General features: G+C 36.7%; 2 protein-coding genes across 8 annotated transcripts in view; one reads left to right on the top strand and one right to left on the bottom strand.

Moving 5' to 3' along the window:
• The window catches only part of LOC127448382 (leucine-rich repeat and calponin homology domain-containing protein 1-like), a 115599-nt gene extending 99781 nt beyond the window's left edge, over positions 1–15818 (bottom strand). For 3 of the 4 annotated variants that reach the window (XM_051710860.1, XM_051710859.1, XM_051710863.1), the window contains exons 1-2: positions 14357–15818; positions 12220–12589 (exon numbers count right to left, since the gene is read on the bottom strand). In XM_051710860.1, the coding sequence (XP_051566820.1) occupies positions 12220–12448 (229 nt within the window). In that variant the 5' untranslated portion in view covers positions 12449–12589; positions 14357–15818. The remainder of the gene's footprint in view (positions 1–12219; positions 12590–14356) is intronic. The other variant, XM_051710861.1, reaches the window with a different exon arrangement.
• On the top strand, positions 13370–23594 carry LOC127448383 (protein associated with UVRAG as autophagy enhancer-like). Of its 4 annotated transcripts, none has more exons than XR_007898517.1 (12): positions 13370–13520; positions 15829–16622; positions 17929–18097; positions 18415–18457; positions 18552–18684; positions 20229–20362; positions 20658–20722; positions 20813–21051; positions 21874–21935; positions 22243–22391; positions 22847–22937; positions 23166–23594. XR_007898517.1 is itself a non-coding variant. In XM_051710865.1 (12 exons), the coding sequence occupies exons 1-12, from the start codon at positions 13518–13520 to the stop codon at positions 23267–23269; spliced, it is 1995 nt and encodes a 664-aa protein (XP_051566825.1). In that variant the 5' UTR covers positions 13370–13517; the 3' UTR covers positions 23270–23594. The 4 variants fall into 4 exon arrangements, 2 of the variants coding, with proteins under 2 accessions (XP_051566825.1, XP_051566824.1); XR_007898516.1 differs by having other exon boundaries at positions 22243–22446; positions 23166–23199; XM_051710865.1 differs by having other exon boundaries at positions 15825–16622; positions 22243–22396.
• Positions 23595–23744: the final 150 nt, after the last annotated feature.

Raw genomic sequence — 23744 nt, 5'->3', positions numbered from 1 at the left:
TTTGGTGTGCTAACATGCACTGAGCGCATTATATTTAAAGCGCTCCAGATTCACTTTAATTGCACATTTTCGTAATTTCACATACCTCTGTGTTTGGCTGCTAAAATTTACTATACAAATTTAAAATAACCCCATGACAACAGGTTTTTGTGGACAGAAAGGCAGATTAGAGCATTTCACTGCATTTAAAGGCTGTTGCCAACTCAACTACGAACATAAGAAACTTCCGTTCCTTCAGTTTTCAAAATAATAGGTTCCGCCAAAATAAAGGCCTGAGGGTTTAACCGGACTGCATAGCAATGTCACAAGCAAGTTAAGAAATTGTTAAATTAATTAATTACTATTGAATAATAATAATAATGATGATGATGATGATGAAAGGAATCACAATTTGTTGTTTTTTTTATATTTATCATATCGCAGTTCAAATCGCAATTGAATTTTTTTTCAAAATAATCGCAATAAAACATTTTGTTATAGCATTGTATTACATTAACATTCAATGCCTCTTTAAGGACGTTTGAATTTTGCTGGATCCTGGAGAGACAATATCCCTCAAGTTATATATCCCTACAGTCATACTTTTTATTTTATTACAATGACAATAAAAATCCATTCAGAACCATCAAGCAACTCTGTTAGCCCTTTTCCACCAAAATTGTGATGGTCCTCGTGTTGAGCCTGTGCTCTGCTGGAGCCTATTGTAAGCCAGCCGCATTTTCCACTGACCTGAGAGCCGAACGGTGACGTAACGTGTTACTGTCTATGAGATAGTTTCACATGACTACCTCAAACATAAACAAACAAGGGGCATCACAGTTTGTTTAAATACAGCTTTTCCTCTTGTTTTTGAAGACAGATTTAAACATACGTATTAATGCAATCTATTGCTCAACAAGATTGTCAGAGACGACAACTACGCTAAAGACAACAGGTAATGTAATTACATTATATTGTATGAACTATGGCTTAACTTGCTAAGTTCTGTAAACTGTTACAGTGGAATCATTATTAACACTGGTGAAGCAGATGGTTGTATTTTGATTTTTTCCATAGCATATAATATTATTGATTGAGAATCCCACCGTTTTACTTAACAGATAGCCGCGATCTTCCAATCTTAGTGAGCAGCTGGTCAACAATGCCCTTACAGAACAAAGCAATGCACAAAATAATTTGACAACAGTGTAAGACAAGTTTAAAAAGTTGGCATATATAACAACTTATCGAGATCAGCTGCAGAGGACACTGGCAATTCACTGTTTATCACGAGAGTTACTGAATTTAATGCCCTGGTTAGTTAGCAGGCTGGTCAGTGTCCAAATCCAAAACATTGTTACTCCGTCCATTGTCACTTTAGCTTATGTCCTTCTTATGGTCCCTGTACTCCCTTAAGTGTTTTTCAATTTGTTTATGATTTGGTCAATTGTCCGATTGAAGGCAGCGTGCATCATTTCGTGCTGTATCTTCATTCTCGTAGAGTATTTTTTTTCCTGTGAGATCTCTCTAGTTTATCTCGGATATTCGTAAATACCATATCACAAGTAGAGAACTCGTTTCATCGTGTTACCTGAATGCTTTGATGTCTGATAATTTTGTGGGTTTTTTATTGTTGTTATAGAGCAAAGAAGTACTGCTTGCTGCAGACGGTACCTACTGTTGTTGTTAGGGAAAACTTTAACATGGTGACGAAACATTATCCCGCCCTCTGCCCCTGATGTAATTGGTTCCTGCATAGAGACCAGCAAGCTTTGGGGCCGGTGTGGAACCAGGTTTTCGGCCCCGGAATGGCCTTTGCTGCAGTGGAAATGTGCAGAACAGTTTGAGAATTCGCACTGGCCCAGATACCCGCATCTGAACCATGTCGGTGGAAAAGGGCAATGTGTAACTCCAACTAACATGGCATAGATTATGGAGAGCCCTACAAGGCTTTTAAGCCAAACCCTTCAGGACAGAGATGCCCCCATTAAGTCACACCCACACACACCAACACAAACACACAAGCCCTTTTTAGAAATCCTCATTTAAACAGGGGCTCATCAGTGTCTTAACTGTAATAATGATTTAATTTCCACTGACTGAATTTTTTTCTGAAATATATAGATGCACTGTATTAATATCAATGCAATTGGTTCCTTTATCTGAAAGGCGGGACTTCTATTCCTACAGCCACCATACTGAGCACACCAATTCAGTTTTTTATAAGTGATCTCTCTCTGATTAGGCTACATGTAAGAAAAATAATTTACTGTAATGTTAATGTGAAGAGTAAAGGCCATATATACACCCTTGCAGATGCAAGTCTCATTTCTTTTCTGCGTTCTATTTCCCTTCCAATATCCCATCCTTTTTTCTTTTTTTTTTTGCTTCTTGTCAGTGTTGAAGTTTGTAATCAGTTGGCAGAGTGTTGCCATGGTGCATTAGCAAACATTCTGAAAGGTGTTGATGTAATGCATCTTTAATGCATAATGTTTATCCAAAGTGGTGTTGCCCAGAAATAAGATGCCCTCCTACACATACCCAACAGGAGACTTCAGTGTGTGTGTGTGTGGGGGGGGAGGGGATTACATAGCCTAATTCTCTTAACTATACATTAAACACCTCTGCATCCACCCACCCAAGCACTCTGCATACAAGTTCCCCAGGGAAAGTAAGTTGAAAATAAGTTTATTTGCCAGAATACCTTTTAAAGGCATGTGGTATTAAAGATACAGTATATGGTTTTGAGATTAAGACCATCACTCAACACTCTCTATACTATGATCCCATTAGCAGTCATCACATTGAAATTAAACCCTGACCGTCTACAACAAAAGCCATGATTTAGAGTGTTTGTCAGAGATAGGACTTGTGCTTGCATGCCCACATTTATGAAAATGCTGTCATGTGGAAGAGGGTTTGTGTTGTGAGTGTGTTTGTGCAGAGTATCATTTGTATGGGATTTTTTCCCCAATTTCATGTTTGTCTATTAGGGATGTCGTTTAAATGGAAGTTTTGTAACCGACTAGTCTAAAGAGAAACAAACCTTCAGAAAACAGTTAAAAAAAAAAAAAAAACGTTTTTATGCGACCCATTTAAAATACTTAATCTATTCCTAATCCGATGCTAAATTCCACTGAAAAGGGGCATTTATCTACGACGTGCTCACCTTGAATTATGATTACTGTACATTAAATACAGAACATGACACGCATTCACCTTTAGCAAATACAGGTTTATTTATTGAAAACAATTGAATGAATAGTGCAGGATCAATGAAACAACCCTAAAAGACTGTTCTAAATGGAAATCACAAAGTAAAATTTACTTAACATATTAAAACAGTTAGGACATTGTTGAAAATAATTAACAGATAGACTAAGCCAAATCTATGAGAGAGAAAAAAATGTGCTGAAAAGTTGTGCATATTTCATGACGTGCAGTCGTGCATTAGCCATTGATCTAATATGACAGCTGTTCAGTAAAGAACGTTAACCAATAACAGTTACGATGTAAAAAAAAAAATAAAGTAGCTATAGGATAGAAAAAATAGGCCTGTGATGTAGCCTGCAATAACATTCTTGACCCATGACTTATAAAAAAAAATACATCTTTTATATGTAAAAAATATATTTATTTTTTACTTATGTTACTGATGACTCTGGTGTGTGTGCAAAATTTCAATTTAATTACCATAAAATACCAAAAACCTTGAAAAGAATAATAATAATAATAAATATATCTGCAAGCAACGATGACGGGCCCAAGCACTACGATGCCATCGCCACCTGGTGGCTCTAGGTAAACAAAGCATGGTGGGTGCATGCATTTGAGAGGGTAAATATTAGAGGACTATTTCAAAGTCACACAAAGTGTCACACTTCCTGTTGTCAGTTGGTGTCGCTATGACCGTGACCCACAATAGCCACATCAATGCGATTAGCCGACATGACCAAACATACTGCTCAAGTTTGATCTAAATCTGTCAATACACACAGAAGATTTGAGACACTTCCTATTTCACTTTTTTCGTCATAAATGTATTGCCTCACCATGGCTACACCGTTTGAGATATCAAAAAATCTGTTCGCAATTTAGCATCTACGATGTCTTGGCATCATGTTGACCAAATTTGGTGAGAATCGCATGAATCCTCTAGGAGGAGTATGCAATTTTTTTTTTTTTAAATGCACATTCAATCCAAAATAGCTGACTTAATGTTGGGTGGAGCTAATGACTATATTTTTGAAAGTTGTCCGGCTTGATGAGAACAATATATGTAGCAAGTCTGGTGACCGTAGAAGAAACTGACCCCACCACTTTTGTCAAAAAGTGGCGCTACAGAGTTCCCCAACCATGCCCATGTGTTAACTTTTGCCCAGGCCTAATGGCCGACAACACTGAAGTGTGCAAAAAATATCATGAAAATTCAAGCATGCCAAGTACCTCAAAAACATGTGAATATACATAAAAAGGAATAATGACATTTAATGCATTGCCACTTTCAGTGCTTGGGCCCTAATAATAATCCTTAGAAGAACAATAGGGCCTCCGCACTTTCAGTGCTTGGGCCCTAATTAGCGAGCTGGAATGGTTTTACCGTGACGCCGTCTGACCAGCTTAAATTCGTGACAAATCACGTCCCCTATTGATTAGATACAGGACACATCATTTTATTTTTAAATACGGAACAATCCCGTATTTTACGGGATGGGTGGCAACCCTATGCATATTTGATATGATGCAAGTTGATGATGGAAAAGCACCTGGGTTCAACAGAATCACACTCAGATACGGACCACAGTAAACATGCCTAGTGTGAAAACCACCTATGTGTGTCCCAGTTTGAAGACTGGAAACTAGTGGTGGAGATTTTTATTAATCTCAGTGACTCTTTTGAATCTATTCACGAAAAATATTTTCCCAGATTCGTTCATTGATTCATTCATTGACCATTTCTACAAATTACGCATTTGCGCCAGTAGATGGCACCAAATGACAGTCTTTTACATTTTTAATGAGTAATTTCATTGAACCAAAAGCACTGGAACAAGTCTCATTATCCTTTACTAAAATTTGCGCCTCTACAAATCTACTAAGAGACGTCAGCACTGCAGTGTTAAAGCATCATAAGTGTTTCACCACAAATTACAACAAAGCATGTCTACCACATTGTGAACTGCCGAGCACAACTATTTATTAATCTAAACAAAAAAAGACAACAAGACTAGGCTAAAAAATTATCATGAGTATAAATTATATCCGAAATGTCATTGTAATGTGTGGTCATCACTCACTTTTATTCATAATTCATCTGACCCCTTTTCTCGTTGAACGAAATTGTCGAACAACTGAACGTGAACAAGTGTACCAGTACGTTCAGTTCATTCACGAACAAGATGCCTCATCTCGATCAGACTCAAACGACTGACTACTAGTTCAGTAAAGGGGTGTATTCGTTCAGTGAGTCAAACCAATGATATGCTCCTACACAGCCTGCACTCTAAAGGCCTTTTCACACCAAACGTGAACCTTCGATGCGGAAGCAGTGAGGATGTGTGTTTCATTTGCATCAAATGCCTTAAAAACAGAAAAAAGAAAATTCTCCTATGGGTTCTCTTAACACATAAATGATATTGCTGCATCGCTGCCTTGCATCCCCTTTAAAAAGCTCTCTGATCTTACATGGACTTTCTTCATATATTGCTGTATTTTTTTCCTTTGCATTTAATCTTACATGAGTTCTCTTATCTCTAATGTAACATATATCTTAGAATATTTTCCTTTGTATCATCTTTTTTAATAAACAACTGTATGGATCTGTTTGTTTTTATTCACCAAATATTAATAAAATTAATGCTGTGACTTGCAGTGCACTGTATGTCTTTGTATCAAAATGCCTTTGTATACCAAAACTGTTGTATAGTGTCTCCTCAAAATCTCTATTTCTCTGCAATTGTTAATAGTCGTTAACAACTGTCTTTGGCAAGTACTAGTATCTAATAATGGGTCAGACTGCAGATGGTTTGTTGGGGTGTTGTATTTCTTGCATTGTATAGACTCTTTGGCCGTTTAAATGCAGTCATGTTTAATTAGTAACATGTTTTGAGCAAATTTAGATACACATGCAATAAGACACAATCAGTAGTTCAAACTGAGAACATATATTACAACAGTCATTATATGTGTGCATTACGCATTGAATAAAAAAATGTCTTTAACATGCATACTTAACATATAAGCAGTGGCATATAATCACTCTTACTTCAAATGATAACATGTTTTAACCGTTAATATGATTTTTTTTTACACTCGATTCTCTCTAATCACCCCTCAGACTGTATACATGATAATAATGTTTTTTTTTTTCTCATTGAGCAACTCAACAACAAACTCTTCATCACTTATGCAGCTTGAAGAGAAATCAGTTTTCTTTTTTTGATCTGCTTGTTAAGTACCTCTTCTTCTCATGGACCTACATGGGTGGAGAGCAGACCAGCTCAAAGGTTCGCTGAGCCACCTACCGTACCGGGGTAAAATTGTTAATTAGCGCCACCTATCCACCTTTTTCCTGAACGCGGATGTGTTCCATGATTCGACTGTTTCAATTTCTGGTCTCCGGGGTTTCACTCGCGTTGGCGTATATTCTTAGTGGGCAATGTAATGTTTAAGGTATTAATTTGTAAAAATTGTCAAAAAACATGCCAATACTTCACAGAGTTGAGATGACCTTTATTTTTATAGATAGTACCTCTCCTGAGTGTGTAGATGATAAGAAGTGATGGTCAGAGGTTAGTTATGTTGATATCCTTAATTATTCTGAGTTGTTATGACAGCCAACAATAGCACAAGTTGAGCCTGAAATTCATTTTTACACCAAGAAACACTTAAATGGTTTTTGTTCTTCTCTGGATCGATCGTTTTGGCAGTTTTTTCTAGGCATCTCAAGACCAGAAATACAAAACAGGCAATTAGAATCATCATGGCGCCGCCCAGTGGTTGCTCAGGAAAACCATGGATTGTAAAGGCATGAATATGCTAACGGCGGTCCTTCGCTTCGCTTTCTATGGGAAAGGGCCATACACCAGTGATGTCGTGTTTGGTCTGAAAAGACCTTAGCGCTATTAGTTCACACTACAGTCAGTCTTTAAAACCAGGAAAAAGCAACACAAATGGAATATGCATGTCTACAAATGTATGAAGACACTATAAAAATAGAGTTTAACCACCATAACATTTTTTACCACAAATGGCAGGTCTTATTTTTCCTATATTTTATCAAAAGCTGGGCTTAACTTTTATCAAGACATAGGCTAGTAAATGTCCAGGAAAAGCCTAAATATCTTACACTGTGCACCAAAGCACATTTCCATTCGTAATTCATGTCATTTTAACTGTATTTCAATTTTACACATTCATAAATTGATATGTTAAGTGCAAACTAATAAACTTGTCTTAGTGCATTTCACCCCTTTCTCGTTGAATGAGATTGGCTCACGTGTTGAACTGAATGAACAACAGGTCTCCTCTCATTTAGTCAGTCAGCAGATCTTCATTCACGACCAAGATGACTGAGTGATTCATTCAATTCGCAAACAAGTTTCCCAGTACATTCAGTTTGTTCAGAAATGAGATGTCTCATCTCGTTCAGACTCAAGCGACCAACTTGACTGGTTCAGTGAAGCATTCGTTCAGCGGGTCAAACCAATGATATGCTACTTCATGGCCAACACTCACATGCTATTGGCTCATGCTATAGTCTTTACAGTCATGAAAAGCAGTCTTGCGCTTCCAAACAGAGCTCATTGGCTTGTCAGTGAACGAGAACTATGAGTCAGTGAGTGGACATTTAAAAGTTTTGTTCAAAAAGACAGATTTGTTCACAAACTAATAATCTATGCATACATTGTGTAACAAAGTTTGTGTGCATGCTCGAGCACATGTGCATGGCTTCTAAACGTACTTGCGTAGGTTGACAGCAGAAGTAGGAGGTGTGAGAGAGAGAGAGTGAGAGGATGGAATCACTGTAACAGCAAGTGCAGAAGAGCATCTCTCATCAATGAGAAGGTTGAGGCACTGGTCATACTGTATGCAACTAGCAGTGGGTGGATGTATGTGTGGGGGAGTGTGTTAGTGTGTGTGGTAGGTAATTTGTTACATACCTGTAGTTGAGCATATAAAATGGCATTAAACTTCTCTCTGTCAAGATTCAAGATTCAAGATTCTCTCTCTTGATGTGTCTTATTAAAACAGCTGCCAAAAATATTACTGTACAACATTTAAAGTATCAAAATAAACAGCTAAATAAAATAAATACATATAATATTCACCTTTCTCTGTATTATCACTCATGTTCCAATGATTTGCCATCTAATAAGTGTGCCTAAAGTTGGTATGCTTCCCACACTGCGGTGCATTAAAAATTGTATTATAAATGTGTGCTTTCACTTTCAGTTGTGTTGGAAATTTATAGAAACCCTCCTTTGATATGATGGGCCTTTTCACAAAATACCTCAGTTCCTGAACAGTTCTGCTACATGGCACACTGTTCTGCTTTCTACTGTTTTAACTCATTTATAGGCCTATATATTGTTGTTGTGTAGCAGGTTCTGAAGCAACATTAAAGGGCATCCTGTACCTAAATAATGGATGACATTAAAGAGAGCTCAAGGCCATAAATACTGTACAACTACAGGAGGGGTTTCCACAGCACCTGTGAAACTCTGTGTGAGACATTCTTCCCAAGAGTTGGTGAAGAGCGTGTAAGAGAGAGAGAGAATGTATGTTTGTGAGTCCAACAAGTCTCAGCATGAAATATCCTGCATCAGTAGAAATGAAGCAGGAATACTGACAATTTTTTTTACATTTTTCAGAGAGTGAGTTTTAGTATGTTTAAGAGCAAAATAGGCCTATTTATATTGGATGTAGAAGCACGATCTTAACATGAAGACATGAATCTTAACGTGGCTCTTTCAAACAAGTTTAATATGCATTATGAATTTGAATCCATCTTTTGTTAACTTGATTAAAAAACAACAGACCATTCACAGTGTAAAAGGGAAGGGTGGCGTTATGTAGGAGCTGTGTCAGCATAAGCAGATAAAAGTTATCACTTGTGTGGTCAGTTATCAACACTTTTTACCTTCCAAATGTCATTGTGGACTGAATGCACGATTTCTTGCATTAAAGTACTTCAGGAAGAGCTTTTAAGAATGCTAGGAATTCACAATTTCCACAGCTTGCCCTTTCCTGTTTCCTACTTTAGCACATCTGTCTCATGAGGGGAGTGTGTAGGAATTCATGGGGAATGGAAGCAGGTCTCCCACTCATTTCTAACTGTCAGCTTGGCTTTTCCCTCTGCTGTTCATCATGACGACATACTAGATATATGACTGAAATTGATGTCTTAACAGGCAGGACTTTTAGATGCATGAATTTTGATTTGGGCCATTTTGATAAGAAGTAAGTGTTTTCTCACAAGTGTTTCCTAAATGACACCATAAGTAGGTTCAAGTTAATTATTTATGCTGGGCAACAAGGAAACAAAAGAACTAATGCCTTCACTGGTCTTTGGTGTACTGTTTCAAATGACACATAAGGTGATTCTCACGAACTTGAACCTGTCATAAAAATTTCCTGATCAAATTTAACCCCAAATTAAAAATAAATTATATATACATGTAACATGTAATAACAATAAACAATAAGCGTACAAAGATAAAAAGAAAAAAGGTCAAGGAATGTTAAAAGCCAAGGAAAATAGATAAGTTTTATGTTTAGTTTTAAAAGCCGAGATAGTTGAGGCAGTTCTAATATGTGCTGGAAGACTGTTCCATAGCTTGTTATTTGAGCCAAACAGGATGATTTCTGTTTTACTCTCATTCAGCTTTAAAAAGTTATCCGTAAGCCATCATTTAAGCTCATCTAAACAGTCTAATATGGGCTGTAAGGCATGTTTGTTGTCATGCTTTAAAGGGAGATAAGTTTGGGTGTCGTCAGCATAGAGATGAAAGGACACTCTGTATTTGTTAAAAATGGAGCCCAAAGGAAGCATATACAGAGAAAACAATACAGGGCCAAGAATTGAGCCCTGTGAAATGCCACAACTTAGATGAAAATCAGAGGAAGAATTATGTCCAAGATGGACAGCAAACCTCCTATTCGTTAGGTATGAATGAAACCACTGCATCACTGTGCCCCAAAGGCCCACACATGACTCCAGTCGAGATAGAAGAATATTGTGATCAACCAAATCAAAGGCGGAGCTAAGATCTAACAGGACCAGAGCCATAGATTTCTCAGAATCAGTGGTTAGTAAGATGTCATTCGAAACTAAACTCGTAAGAGAGCAGATTCGGTACTGTGACGAGCTTTAAAACCAGATTGGAATATTTCATGAATAGAGTTATCAGACAAAACAGACTTTAGTTGAATTAAGACCATTTTCAAAAGGCAAGTTGGAGATAGGGCGAAAGTTGGTCAGGGAAGTGGGGTCCAGATTTGTTTTGTTTTTTTAAGATAAGGCGACACCGTAGCATGTTTAAGGCAATAGGGTACAGTTCCAGTGTGAAGACATTTGTTGATGACACACAAAAGTCCAGGGCCAACAACATCAATGACTGTTTAAGGAAGCGTGGGGGAATAACATCCTGAGGGCACATAGTATGCTTTAAATGTTCAACAATTTCATTAAGAGTATGCAGATTAATGGGCTCAAAAGCAGACCATGTAGTGGAGCATAGAGGGACATCAGGCAAGGTGTACACAGAAGGAAACATCTGAGATCTTATACTAGTGATCTTATCATCAAAAAACCTTGCAAAGCCCTCACAAAAAGAGACAGACGTCTCAGGGAAGAGATTTACAGTGGGGTTGAGAACAGAGTCTATGGTGGAGGAAATAATTTTAGGTCTGTGACTATTTTTTGTAATTAGCTCTGAAAGATATTTACACTTAGCAGCCTTAGTGGCTATCTGAAAAGAAAAAAGAGAATCTCTCAGGACTTCATATGAGACCTTTAATATATATATATATATATATATATATATATACACACACACATATATATAAACACACACACACAGTATACAGTATATTGCATAAAGAATATAAAGTCTACATACTTTGGACAACTAAGTTAAAAAAAAAAAAGAAAGAAAGAAAGAAAGAAAAAAAACAACCTTTAATACTGCATTGTGACAATATTTTTAGGACACTTAAGCACATTTTACCCCCAATTCTCATTACCGTACATTTACTACTCCCATTGTTTTTAATGACGTTTCTCATTACAGTACCACAATAATTTTTTACTCTATTTAATATATTACAGTAAAAAAAAAAAAAAAATGCTGTTGTACAATGGAGTACTCCTATGATGTATAAATACTTGAAAATTTGAATAATGTGTCATTTTGCGTTACATTTTTTTATGTTGCGGTAATGAAAATTCGGGGTAAAATGTAGTAACTGTCATGAAAATAATGTCACACTCTTAAAGGCCCTAAGACAGGCCTCATTTTCTTATTTCTTAGTTTTGATTTTGGAGTAAAGAAGGACCATGACAGTTTTTATTTACAGGTTTTTGAAAATCACCCATAACCTAATACAAAACTGGCTTACTGTAAATTCATTTTCATTTCATTGTGTTCTGCTGATCTCCAAAGATGGAGATCTTTCTCCTGTCATTTGCATAAAGGGATTTCCAGAGAACTCAGTATGTGGACAAGTTGGTCAAACAGGAAGTCTACATGGCCAGTCCCCTTCAACAACAACATCCTCTACTTCTGTCCCATACATCCTTAAGTCATCATGATGCAGCGCGTTTGTAATGTATCTGAAGCCTACAGTAGAAATGTACAGTAACCCCATTTCTTCATCCCGGCCCGCACTTTGGACACTTTCCTGTCCTTAACAACATCTACTTTATAACGTTTTTTTTTTTTTTTTTTTTTTCTCCATACTGAGCACAGACGTTTAGTTTGTTTGCTTCTGATTTAGTGGTCTATGCTTAAGTCCTTAAATAGCCTACTGTTCTAATATATATATATATATATATATATATATATATATATATATATATATATATATATATATATATATATACATAAAATAAATAAATAAAAATGCGGCAACACATTTTGAGCAACATTGCACTGAGGTTCCCCGTTTGAAACTATTCTAGGCATCGAGTGCACAGCGTGCTTAACACAAATAAAGCATCATCATATTGTACTTTACCTGCTTCGACCGTATCCGTCAGGTCATAATTAGATGCTGTCTGAGGGAATTCTTTCAATTTTCTTGTGCTGAGGTTGAGAAAGCCGGAGTTCGCCGCATCCTCCAAAGCTCTCTCCAAGCCCCGGCTGAAGGGCAGGTTCGTGTTGGAGCCAAGTCCACTGAGGTTCGCTTGGAATGCGGCAGAAGGCAGCTGGGAGTGAAGATGGGGCTCGGGTCCCAGCGTCGCCATAATCGCCCCGTCGGGGAAAATATACAAAACTAGAGGCTCTGCGATCGGTATATCCCAAAGAAAATGTGCTGGCCTCAACAGTGATGCGTGAATTTCCTCCTACAGCGCTATCTCATCATCCATAACGCGTCTGCGCAGTTTCTGTTTTGGAAACGAGAGCGTGATTTACTGAGCTATACTACAGCGCCATCTGCTGTACATTATCAAAACCAGCAATGCATGTCCGGACGTTTTGTGCAGCATCATGTTATAAAAGTTTACTAGATGGAGAACAACGCTATAAAATTAAAACCCTTTCTTACAAAAATCTTATTTTATAAACAACAAAATTGTATTAAGTGCACAATAAATGCACCATATATATATATATATATATATATATATATATATATATATATATATATATATATATATATATATATATATATTTTACCCTCAGGGCTGTTATTTATTTATTTATTTATTTTTTTACAACATTAGCCATAAAACAAATCATAGCCCCAGAGTGTGCTGTAAACAAAAGCTACATTTGTAACTTTTGCTATTTTTATTTTTTATTTTTATTTTTTTTAAGTGACTAGAATCTAGCTGCACATTATGCACAAACACAGTTCTGAAACAAAGTGTCTTTGAATGAGTTTGAAGGCTTACAATAAATCACCCAATTTACAAGCCAGTTTATGTGGATGGCATAGCTCTACACTGTAATAACTGTAACTGCTGGTTTCAGTAATGACTTTCCTATAATAGGGTACATGGAAACCTAAAGGAACTTTAAATAAAAAAATAAAATAAAAAGCAAAACTTTTGCAGAAAACATAATAAAAAATCAGGTCATCATCTTACACTGTATTATTGCTCTGCTCTTATTTTAGTCTTACTCAGTCTGTATAGAGGCAATTTTTACCACTATCTAATCAAGCAAGTGCAAAGCTGTTCTGCTTCTCTAAAGCAATCAAGCACTACCTCATTTACAGACGGAGGAAGTGAAAGAGTTTGACATGAAGCAGATCATATCATAAACAAAAGCAACGACTTTTCAACTAGTTTCTGAAAATTCAAATGAGATATGGTGAGTTGGTTTTTGTTTTTGTAAGAGATATGGTAAATTGTTTTTATACTGCTAGATGGCTTTCAAATATTCAAAATGTCTATAAATGTCTAAAATGTACTAATCTCAGTGAAATCCCAAGTAGACACAGCTTTGCAGCTGTTGCAATCACAGTTAAATTATTTTAGTGTATTTTGAATTAAATGAACATATCCAAGTCTCAATGATTAGGAAGTCAAGTCATTTTTATTTGTATAGTGCTTTTCACAACACACATCGTTTCAAAGCAGCTTTAAAGAAGATCAGGCATTAACAGAAGATAAAACTGTAATATCTATAATGTCTTAGAGTCATCATTGTGTAGTTTGATAAAATACGATTGTGTATTGTTTAAAAATAAGTAATTAAATAATAGTTGTATTTATAACCCCAGTGAGCAAGCCGAAGGCGACTGTGGCAAGGAACACAAAACTGATGCAGCGCGTTTGTAATGTATCTGAAGCCTGCAGTAGAAATGTACAGTAACCCCATTTCTTCATCCCGGCCCGCACTTTGGACACTTTCCTGTCCTTAACAACTTCTACTTTATAACGTTTTTTTTTTTTTTTTCTCCATACTGAGCACAGACGTTTAGTTTGTTTGCTTCTGATTTAGTGGTCTATGCTGAAGTCCTTAAATAGCCTACTGTTCTAAAAAAAAAAATATATATATATATATAAATAAATAAAATAAATAAATAAAAATGCGGCAACACATTTTGAGCAACATTGCACTGAGGTTCCCCGTTTGAAACTATTCTAGGCATCGAGTGCACAGCGTGCTTAACACAAATAAAGCATCATCATATTGTACTTTACCTGCTTCGACCGTATCCGTCAGGTCATAATTAGATGCTGTCTGTGGCAAGGAACACAAAACTGCATAAGATGTTGGTTAATGGAGAAAAATAACCTTGGGAGAAACCAGACTCACTGTGGAGGCCAGTTCCCCTCTGGCTAACATTATGAATATAATGCCAATATTACTTATGTATAATGCAAGTCATGGTTTAAAATTATTAAACTAAGTAAGTGTTAAGGGTCAGTGTTTAAAACAAAAATTTTGTAAGAACTGTAAGATTAATGACTATTGTCTTTGAAGTTCATCCTGGATTAACTGCAGAAGTTCACATAGATGCAATTGTCCTTGTTAGTTGGCTGATGAAGGGTTTTGCTGGCAATTAAATGATAGTCTATGTATTCCATTTCAAGAGTGTAGTCCATCATTAGACTGAGGTGATGTAGGCAGAGATCAGTGAGGTGCATCGCAGTTCAACCTGGCCGGTAATTTCGGTGAGGTCTATCCTAAGTCCAAGGTTCAGGCAATGGCATATGAAGTATCCCATGTCTTATGGTTGGAGTTGGCATCAGTTCATCCTCTGGAGTCCATCGTAATAGACTGAAGTGATGTTTGGCTGGCACCAGCTGCTATTAGTCATCATCACACAGTGACACGTAGCAGTGGAGTCCAACACCAAGCAGGAATGGAGCTGGATCTGGCCGGTTCTGGCTACCTCAGGATAGGAGTCCCGAGGTTGAGACAGGGAAACAAATAAAATAATATTAGCACAGATGCCATTCAATTTATTGCAGAGTTTTAGATCATGATCACTGTTTCTGGTTCCAGCAGACCTAACTAAAGCAGCCTAATTGTGAGTTGAAGGACAAATTAGGTGTTTGCCTGGCTAAATAGATGAGTCTTTAGTCTAGACTTAAACTGAGTGAGTGTGTCTGCATTCTAGGAATTATTAACAGGCCAGAATTTTGCGATCGTAATGAACGTGATGGGATATAGCATGGTAGAAGGTCACTTAAGTACTGCAGAGCTAGACCATTCATGCTTTGTACGTAGTTAACAGAATTTTAAAATGAGTACGAAATTTAACAGGTAGCCAATGTAACGATGATAAAATGATGATAATATGATCATATTTCTTGGTTCTAGTCAGCACTCTGGCTGCTGCATTTTGAACCAATTGAAGTTTATTTATTGATTACAATAATCTAATCTAAGAAGTGATTGTTAGGATCATTCAGAATGGATACATGTGGTATAACTTTCAATGAGGAGTTTGTAATTTCCCATATAAGTCAATTTTTTTTATTATTACTACAGTATAAAATCATCCAAGGGAATTCAATGGCAGTAATGCAAATCCAAATGTTTTTGAATAATCTACACCTGCTGGTTCACCTTGATGGATACAATAATCAACATTTAGATAATCACAAATGTTTCCCCCTGTATCCCTGATCATTTCACTGTCCTGTTCTCTCTCCACTCCAGTCAGATGCCAAAACTAGCGGCAGCATTCCCAGAGAGCTGCACTTTGTTAGCTGGTTAGTTAACTCTGATTTAAATGAGAATCACTCTGACAGCACTAATGATGATATTGATGAAAGTGGACTGAAGGAGTGTGAATGTGATCCTCCAGTTAGTGACTGGGACTCCTGCCTCCTCGACCCTGAGGAACAGTACCACCTGCCCAAGAGCAGTCCTGTCATATCCCGCAAGAGGCTTAACATAGAGCTAGAGACAGAAAAACAGTCATCTCCCACTGGAATGTCTTTGACACCTCCAGTCCACAATAGATTGGAACTATCTACCTCTCCATCAACAACAGTGAACAACAATTCAAATCTACATACACTGGAACAGCTGAATAACTCTGATAAACGGGAAGAACTTTCAGTTGTACCAAACAAAGCTTCAGTATCTGTGCCAGATATAAACAAAGATGCATCCTCTCTTCCAGGTTGCCTTGATCACTGCAATTTGCCCATGGGGTCTATAGGACAGACAAAGTTTCACACATATCATTGTGGTACAGGTTTCATTTCACCTTTTTCTCAAGAGTCTCAGCTTCCCAGTCACTCTACTGGTAGGCTCAGCTTTGAGTCTGTTTCTAGAAGATTGAGGGTCTCACAAAATAAGGGCCTCCAGCCAGGACCTAAAAGAAGAGCCTTTTCTGACATTACATCAGTGTCTGGTCAGAGGAGCTCAGGCCAAGCTAAGAAATGTGGGTCGTTTGTTGATGTACACTCCACTGAAGACCTCTACAGGAGCAGTTTGGACTTAGACCAGGTATGTGTGTGTTTTGGGGGGTATGATTTATGGGATATGGCTAGGGAATAGACAATATTATTAGCTCAAAATAAAAACATTAGAAGTCAATGTTAAATCCTCACCATGACTGAAAACAAACATGTATGTGTATGGGTGTGGGGTGTGAGGTTTTGTGGTACAGTGTGGGGACCAAATGTCCCCAAAAGAATAAGAAAGCACAAAACTAAGTTTATAGTAAATTCTACCAGTTGCATGAATTTCAAAGGATACTTTACAGTAGTATTTCTACAATTTATTACAATTAAAAGACAACTTTACACTATGACTGCACAGTGAACAGGGCCAGGAAATTACTGCAATGTAGTAGTGCTGTATTGTTGAATCACAATTATCAAATGTATATTTTTTTAACCTGCAATGTTTGTTGTTTGTCACCATTGTTGAGTTTTATATGCTGAGTGTTGATATCTGTGCATTCCTGGTTGCCAACTCTACTATAAGTTTATGTGCAATAACATTATGTGCAATACAATTGCATCAGCAAGGAGAAAATGTTTTAATTTTAAATAATCAAAGTTCCCATTCAAAGGGAACACTACCAATTTAAAGGGAACGCTAAATACCATAATGGTGATTTCAAACAAAACATAATTATCCCACAATGCAGTGCAAAACTGTTATTTCTTTCTTTCTTTCTTTTTTTTTTTTTTTTCACAGTAATTTGTTGTGTTATACCAGAAAATGGCATGGCATGCATTGATTTTACAGTAGAATGCGGAAAGCAGTATTTTACTGAAGATGAAGACTGGCAATGTTTTTAAAGTGTGCTACAATTTCGAGAAAACTGTCCACACAAGGCAAATGGCATACAAAAAATGTCACAATAGGAAAGTAAAATTGCAGAAAGGTTTCTGGGTTGATGGAAAATATAGTACTGTATCATTAGCTTAGTATTAAAACAATAGAAGTCAATGGCACGCGTGTGCGTGTGTAGATTAAAATGAAACAACTGAGCATAGATGATGATGATGTGGACGAAGATGATGACACTGATGGTTATGGTGTTTCTATTTAAGAGCTCTTACATTATCATGGCAACAAAGTAAATTGTGTGTGTAACACTTTACAGTGTCTGTGTTTCACATATTATATGTTACTATTATTAATTACTATAGTAATAACAATATGTAGTACAAGCAGCTATACAAAATAATTACACAGTAAATACATGTAGTTCATAATTACATTAGTAACTACTCTGTAAAAACACTGTAAAATAAAGCTTGACCAGTGTATTTTTTTGCATGTCTGTGTTTGTGTGTAGGAGAATGCTCATTTTGTAGTTGTGGATATGGTGCTGGAAGTGCTCGAGACTGTGAAATGGGTTGTGTGTCTGCGACAGTTAAACTGCACAAATCCTTATCAAGATGGATATAAAACACACAACACCACAAAAACAGACTCAATCTCCTCCTTTGACAGCAGGTTTGAGGGTAAGATCAAATTGTGTTGCAACATTGGCATAATTCACAATGCCCTGTGTCATCCACTTGTGATGTGGTCTTGGTAATGATCAGATACTGTAGCTGCTGATCTGACCTCTTTAAAACTAACAAGTCATCACTAAAAAGGATTTACTTCTGCAGAGATTTTGCTGAAATCAATTTTCAGACTGTGTTTGTTCTACCAATGATTAAAATATTGTCCACATATGCAGAATAATTTATAAAGAAATGTCAAAGATTTTGTGTTGTTCAAACAGGAATTGTTTTTCTTTCTCTTTGGTTTTCTAATTTCTTATCTCTTCCAGACGACAGCACCCCAAACAGACATTCTTTGGCTTCTTTTGAGAGGTATGCACAACCTGAATTCTGCCTGTACAAAGTCAGTAACCGTGTTTAATTTTAGTTGCATCATTTCCAGTTAAGATTTGTTTGTATTTTGCAGTCCTCTCCAGAGCTCCAGAATGCCGTGCTCTGCAGAACATTTAGCCCATCATTTGGTGTCAGAGTTCAGGAAGCAGTGGTTCCCCTCTGAGCAACTGCATAACCCTGACAACCTCACCTCAGCTCTGCAGGAAGTGAGAGTGGTTACGCATAAACACATTCATGCAATGAGCACACACAGGAGCAGCTACAGAAATACACATACAGTACATATCAGGGTGGACTGGGCCATAATCTCATCCAGACTCTCTTTCTCTGCCACATACAGATACTCACACACAGTATGCTTGTGACACAGTAGGGGAGATTTAACATTTACAAATTCTACATGGCTCTCTGGAATACTTGGTCAATCACAGCGTTCTGTGGTCAAATACTGTATGTTTATATAATGACTGCTAAATTGTAAAATGGACCATTGTCCCTGGCAACCAACGGCAGGAGGAGTGAGTCCACTATTGCAGTGCCATTTGCGTCCCACTGACTTCAAATTTGCCAATGTGCATCTGGTTCTATTTATTTAAACCCCATTTTAGAATTAAGGTAAATTACCTTGATGACAGCATACATGTCAAATAAAAATAAAGGGACTTTTCTCATGTCCCTCTGCTCTGGGACTACACTTTAATTGAAAAATAAACATTAAAGTACTTCAAAAATGATTATTTTTTTGGCATTATTTTGTAGCTTCATTGTTTGTATTATGCTTAAAACACATTTGGTCATGAGTAATTCATTATTAGTGAGAAAATAATAATTATATGCTAAAAACTCAACCCTATTACTCATTCAAGAGTAACAGGGTTGAGTAATGGTAAAAAATTAAATAAAAAAAATGCTAAGGATTCTAGCTAAAAGCATGGTTTCTTAAATTAAATGCTGATAATTCTCAGAAAGTTAAGTTTAATTTTCAAGAGGTGAAGGGCCTAAAAGCAGCCTGATCTCACAGTGAAATCAGAAAGAGTAGGTCGACTTTTCATTTTGCAAAAATCTGTATATTCTGACCGAAATGTAAAACACTTCCCCCAGTGGCCAAAGTGGTAAGTATTGTAGGACTTACAACCACATGTGAGCTCCATTTATGTCCAGGAGAGATCGCCAAAAGCTAGTTGTGAAGTGAGTTCCACCACGTGGGAAGGTAAACATTGAAACCAATTACAAAATGGCTCGGAATGACATACTACCCATCCTACTCTTACTACTTCAGCCATATATGTCTATGGCAGAAATAGTAAGAGTAGTATGGTAGTATTCCATTCCGAACTTGGCCTATGTCTGATGGGAAATGCAGATCCTAGGGTACCGGAACTTTCGGAAACAACATGCAGACTTCCTGTGTGATCATCTTGCTAAAAGGCACTGCAACCTCCTACACTGTTAGTTTAATGTTTTCTATAGCATTCCATAGTCTCTTTATTCTCACATAGCCTAATAAAACAGTTTTAATTCAAATCAATATTTTATGTCCATTTATTAATTTAATTGGTTAATAGCCATGTAATAAGTGGGATAATGTACAGTCAGCTGATCATTATCGTAACATAATCCTCCTCACATTGACACCAGTACTGATTACCCTGTCTTGGTTTATTTTACAATAATGACCAGCTAACTGTACATTATCCCTTACATTTCGGCAGGAGACCTACTTTATCAGTTCTAACTGTCTCTTCCACAGGTCTCTGTCCCCATGATGTCAGGGGACATGATCAGTCTAACTGAAGAGATCAGGCAGAAGAGCAGGATGAGAGGAACATTAACCTGGGCTCCGCCCAGATTTCAAATCATCTTCTGTGTTCAACCAACACACAGGTGAGAAAGGCCACCACATCCACACAGTACCAGATCATCTCTCATTGAAATGCTTAGATGACTGATTGTTTTCTTAAAGGGATAATTCTGCCAAAAATGCAATAATATTTACGAACTCTCATGTTGTTCCAAACCCGTATGACTTCAGTGGAACACAAAAGGCAGAATGTTAGCCATTCACTTTGTCTACATCTGTTTTCCATACAATGAAAGTAAACGGTGACTAAGGCTAACATTCTGCCTGATGATGACAGATGATCAGAATCATTAAAATTAGTGTTTATCTGTTCTCTAGACGCAGTGATGTCATTGCTTCCCAGCACTTCCTGTGTGCAGGCTGTGGCACTGAAGTAAACCCCAGTGAGTAATGCTCCCAATCTGTTCCCAGTGTGCTCCGAAGACTTTACTTTGCACTCCTCTGACATTAAACTACTGCTCCTCTCTCCCAAGGGTATATAAAGAAATTGCAGTATTGTGACTACCTGGGTAGATACTTTTGTGATGGTTGCCATGGTGGTGGTGAATCAGTGATTCCAGCTCGGGTTCTGAGTAACTGGGATTTTGCACGGTATCCGGTCTGCCATTTCTCCAGGCAGTTACTGGACTCCATATGGCAGCAACCGCTCTTCAAAATCACAAGTTTGGCAAAGAACCTATATAACCAGGCCAAAGAGCTACAGCGTTTCAGGGTGAGTGTTTCACTCTGCTCAGGCACAATATAGTAGGCCTTTATGACTTGCACTGAAAAGCTGCACTTCATAACAATCACAGATCAATAACACTGTAAAGTGGATTTTGTTCTAGTTTCCAGGGTTGTGCTATTTTTAATGAATCCTTCCCTTTTATGCAGTTCATGAATTTCCCTATTGTTAAGTGATTACAAAAAATGTATGGTAACACCTTACAATAAGGTTACATATGTTAACATTAGTTCACAGCATTAGTTAACATGATCAATCATTTTACACCACTTATTAATCTTGGTAAATGTTAATTGCAACACTGTATACATTTTTCTTTTTTTTTTTTATTATAAGTTATATGTGCTAACATTAGTTAATACATTATGAACTAACAATGAACAATTATATATTCTTTTAATTAACATGAATTAAATGTTTTATTAAAAATAAAAATTAAAAAATTATATTGTTTATAGTTACAGTAGTTCATGATACCTAATGCATTAACTAATGTTAATAAATGTAACCTTATTATTAAGTGCTACCAAATGAACACTACATTTTGATTGGCTAAGCCACATTCAAGGCCGTTGAAAAATAGTGACCACAGATCAGTTGAATTCTAAATTAATGTGCCAGTAAGGGATTATCAGATTCTCAGTATGAATTATAACTGTAATATTTTTCACTATAAGTTCTGTATATAAAGAGCTAGGATGCTTTTTGGCTTTTGCATAAGGTAGAGTGTCTTACTGAGGAAATATCCGCCACTGAGGTAGGCAGTTTGTTTTACTCACATGATGTTTATTGCATGTTCTCTTCCTTTAGGAACTACAGGAGCAACTAATATCCATCAAAAAGCTTCTGAGCACATGTAGACTATCAGCTGGGTGATTTGTTTCTCTCCTTTTACCAGCCTTCTTGTTCCTGTCATTTGCTCTTGTGATTTTCAATATACAGTTTTCATAATGCACATTTTTAGAAGTGCTTATCTTTTCTACCTACACATGATATAGAGAGATCATTCTGATTTAACACAATTAATCTGTCATTGTCCTGAAACATTCGTAAATGAACTATTCAATGTAATGTTTGCTGAAGAGAGCTTTGTTATACTGTACGTATGGGGTGGGTACAGTATGTTACAAGCTTTTTTTTTTCTTTTTTTTTTTTTTACTCCTTTTTCTCTGTAATCAGAGTCTGTGCTGAGTTTGAACAACTTCCTTCTCACGTGATGGGGGAACTCCACCTCTTCTCCATGGATGACCTCATAAGGGTGAAAAAGGGTCAGCTCTGTATCACGGCAAGAGCCTTAATGCAGTCTGCAACTGCTCACATAGACAATTGTGAGGTTTGTCCAAATGAAGCTCACTATTAGGAGACATGTAAACAGCTTTCTTGGTAATTAGTTCAAATGGTGCATCATCATAAGTTCCCTCTTAAGCTGCAGTTATGGATTAACAGGGCACACTGACTGCTGTAGAATCTATATCAACATCTACATTTTTGTGTGCTTTCTGATTGGTTTTGTGTTATGCAAGTCATTTGGGCTCTAAAGTGTGTGTGTGTGTGTGTGTACTGTAAATAAGGAAATAATAACAATATACTTGTGGCCCACTTTACAGTAAATTTATCAATATACTATTGTATGATCATTCTATGGAGACAGCTGTTAAAATTCTGATACCCAAGAATATTGCAGTATCTACACTGTCACGTTTATATATATATATATTATATTTTTTATTTTTTTTTTACAGAGAGTGTTTGTAACAGTCACGTTCTCTCTTGTGTTCCTCAGCTGTGTCAGGCAAAAGGTTTTATCTGTGAGTTCTGTCACGGGAAGGAAGTGCTTTTCCCTTTTCAGAGATACACCTGTACCTGCTGCCAAGGTCAGACATCAACACACTGCAAGCATTTCCAAACACCCTGTTAATAATTATGCTCAGAGTTTAAAATCTAGCTTTTGTCTGGTATCATTTAATAGCAATTTTTCTGTCCACCTGAAGTTAGTTTGAAATGCTTTGATCATTTCTTCATGTGATATGAGAACTCAAAACAGATTAAGTTGCATTCCATTATTACATAAAATAACACTTGCCTCATATGTGCTTTTGTAGATTGCAAAGCCTGTTTCCACATCTCATGTTTCCGCAATGAAGCATGTCCCAAATGCACCCGACTACTGAAAAGAAAGAAGCTCCAGGAAGCCACAAATTCATAAAATCTTTGTACTTTGCTGCATTTTAAAAGTGGACACTTTCAGGTGTTCATAGCCCTTGAAGAGTTGAATTGTTTATGTATACGTTAATGTGTTATATTTTTGTAATTTTGTATAGCACAGATAAAAGACATTTTCATATTTGTAATCAGAGCTCTTGATGACTCTGTACAACATTTTCCTCTAAGAAGTATTACCCAGTAAGAAGAGAAGAGACATGGCATTTTGCTGGTTAGGTTACATATGATGTGGCAGTGTTAATTTTTCCATGTGTCTGAAAATGTTACCATTGTCACAAGAAACAATGAATTTTGGTCTTAAAATGTTATATGTTATCTTATATAATTTGACTTTAACCAGATACAAAATGCTATCAGCACCATTTTCGTTGAATTCGGACTTTTAATTAGTAAATTCACCTTCATCAATGTTCGTTTTCAAAATTTGACTGTGAATTTTAATTCCCGGTAAATTTACA

The sequence above is a fragment of the Myxocyprinus asiaticus genome, chromosome 11 (genome assembly GCF_019703515.2).
Source record: "Myxocyprinus asiaticus isolate MX2 ecotype Aquarium Trade chromosome 11, UBuf_Myxa_2, whole genome shotgun sequence".
In the NCBI taxonomy this organism is placed as follows: Eukaryota; Metazoa; Chordata; class Actinopteri; order Cypriniformes; family Catostomidae; genus Myxocyprinus; species Myxocyprinus asiaticus.
This window is presented reverse-complemented; position numbering and strand designations above follow the sequence as displayed.

Bases quoted from the DNA above. Each gene is read 5' to 3' on its own strand.
- LOC127448383 (XM_051710864.1), top strand. The intron at 18,458-18,551 runs GTATGCACAACC...TGTATTTTGCAG, and splicing joins TCTTTGGCTTCTTTTGAGAG to TCCTCTCCAGAGCTCCAGAA. The intron at 21,052-21,873 runs GTGAGTGTTTCA...CTCTTCCTTTAG, and splicing joins AAGAGCTACAGCGTTTCAGG to GAACTACAGGAGCAACTAAT.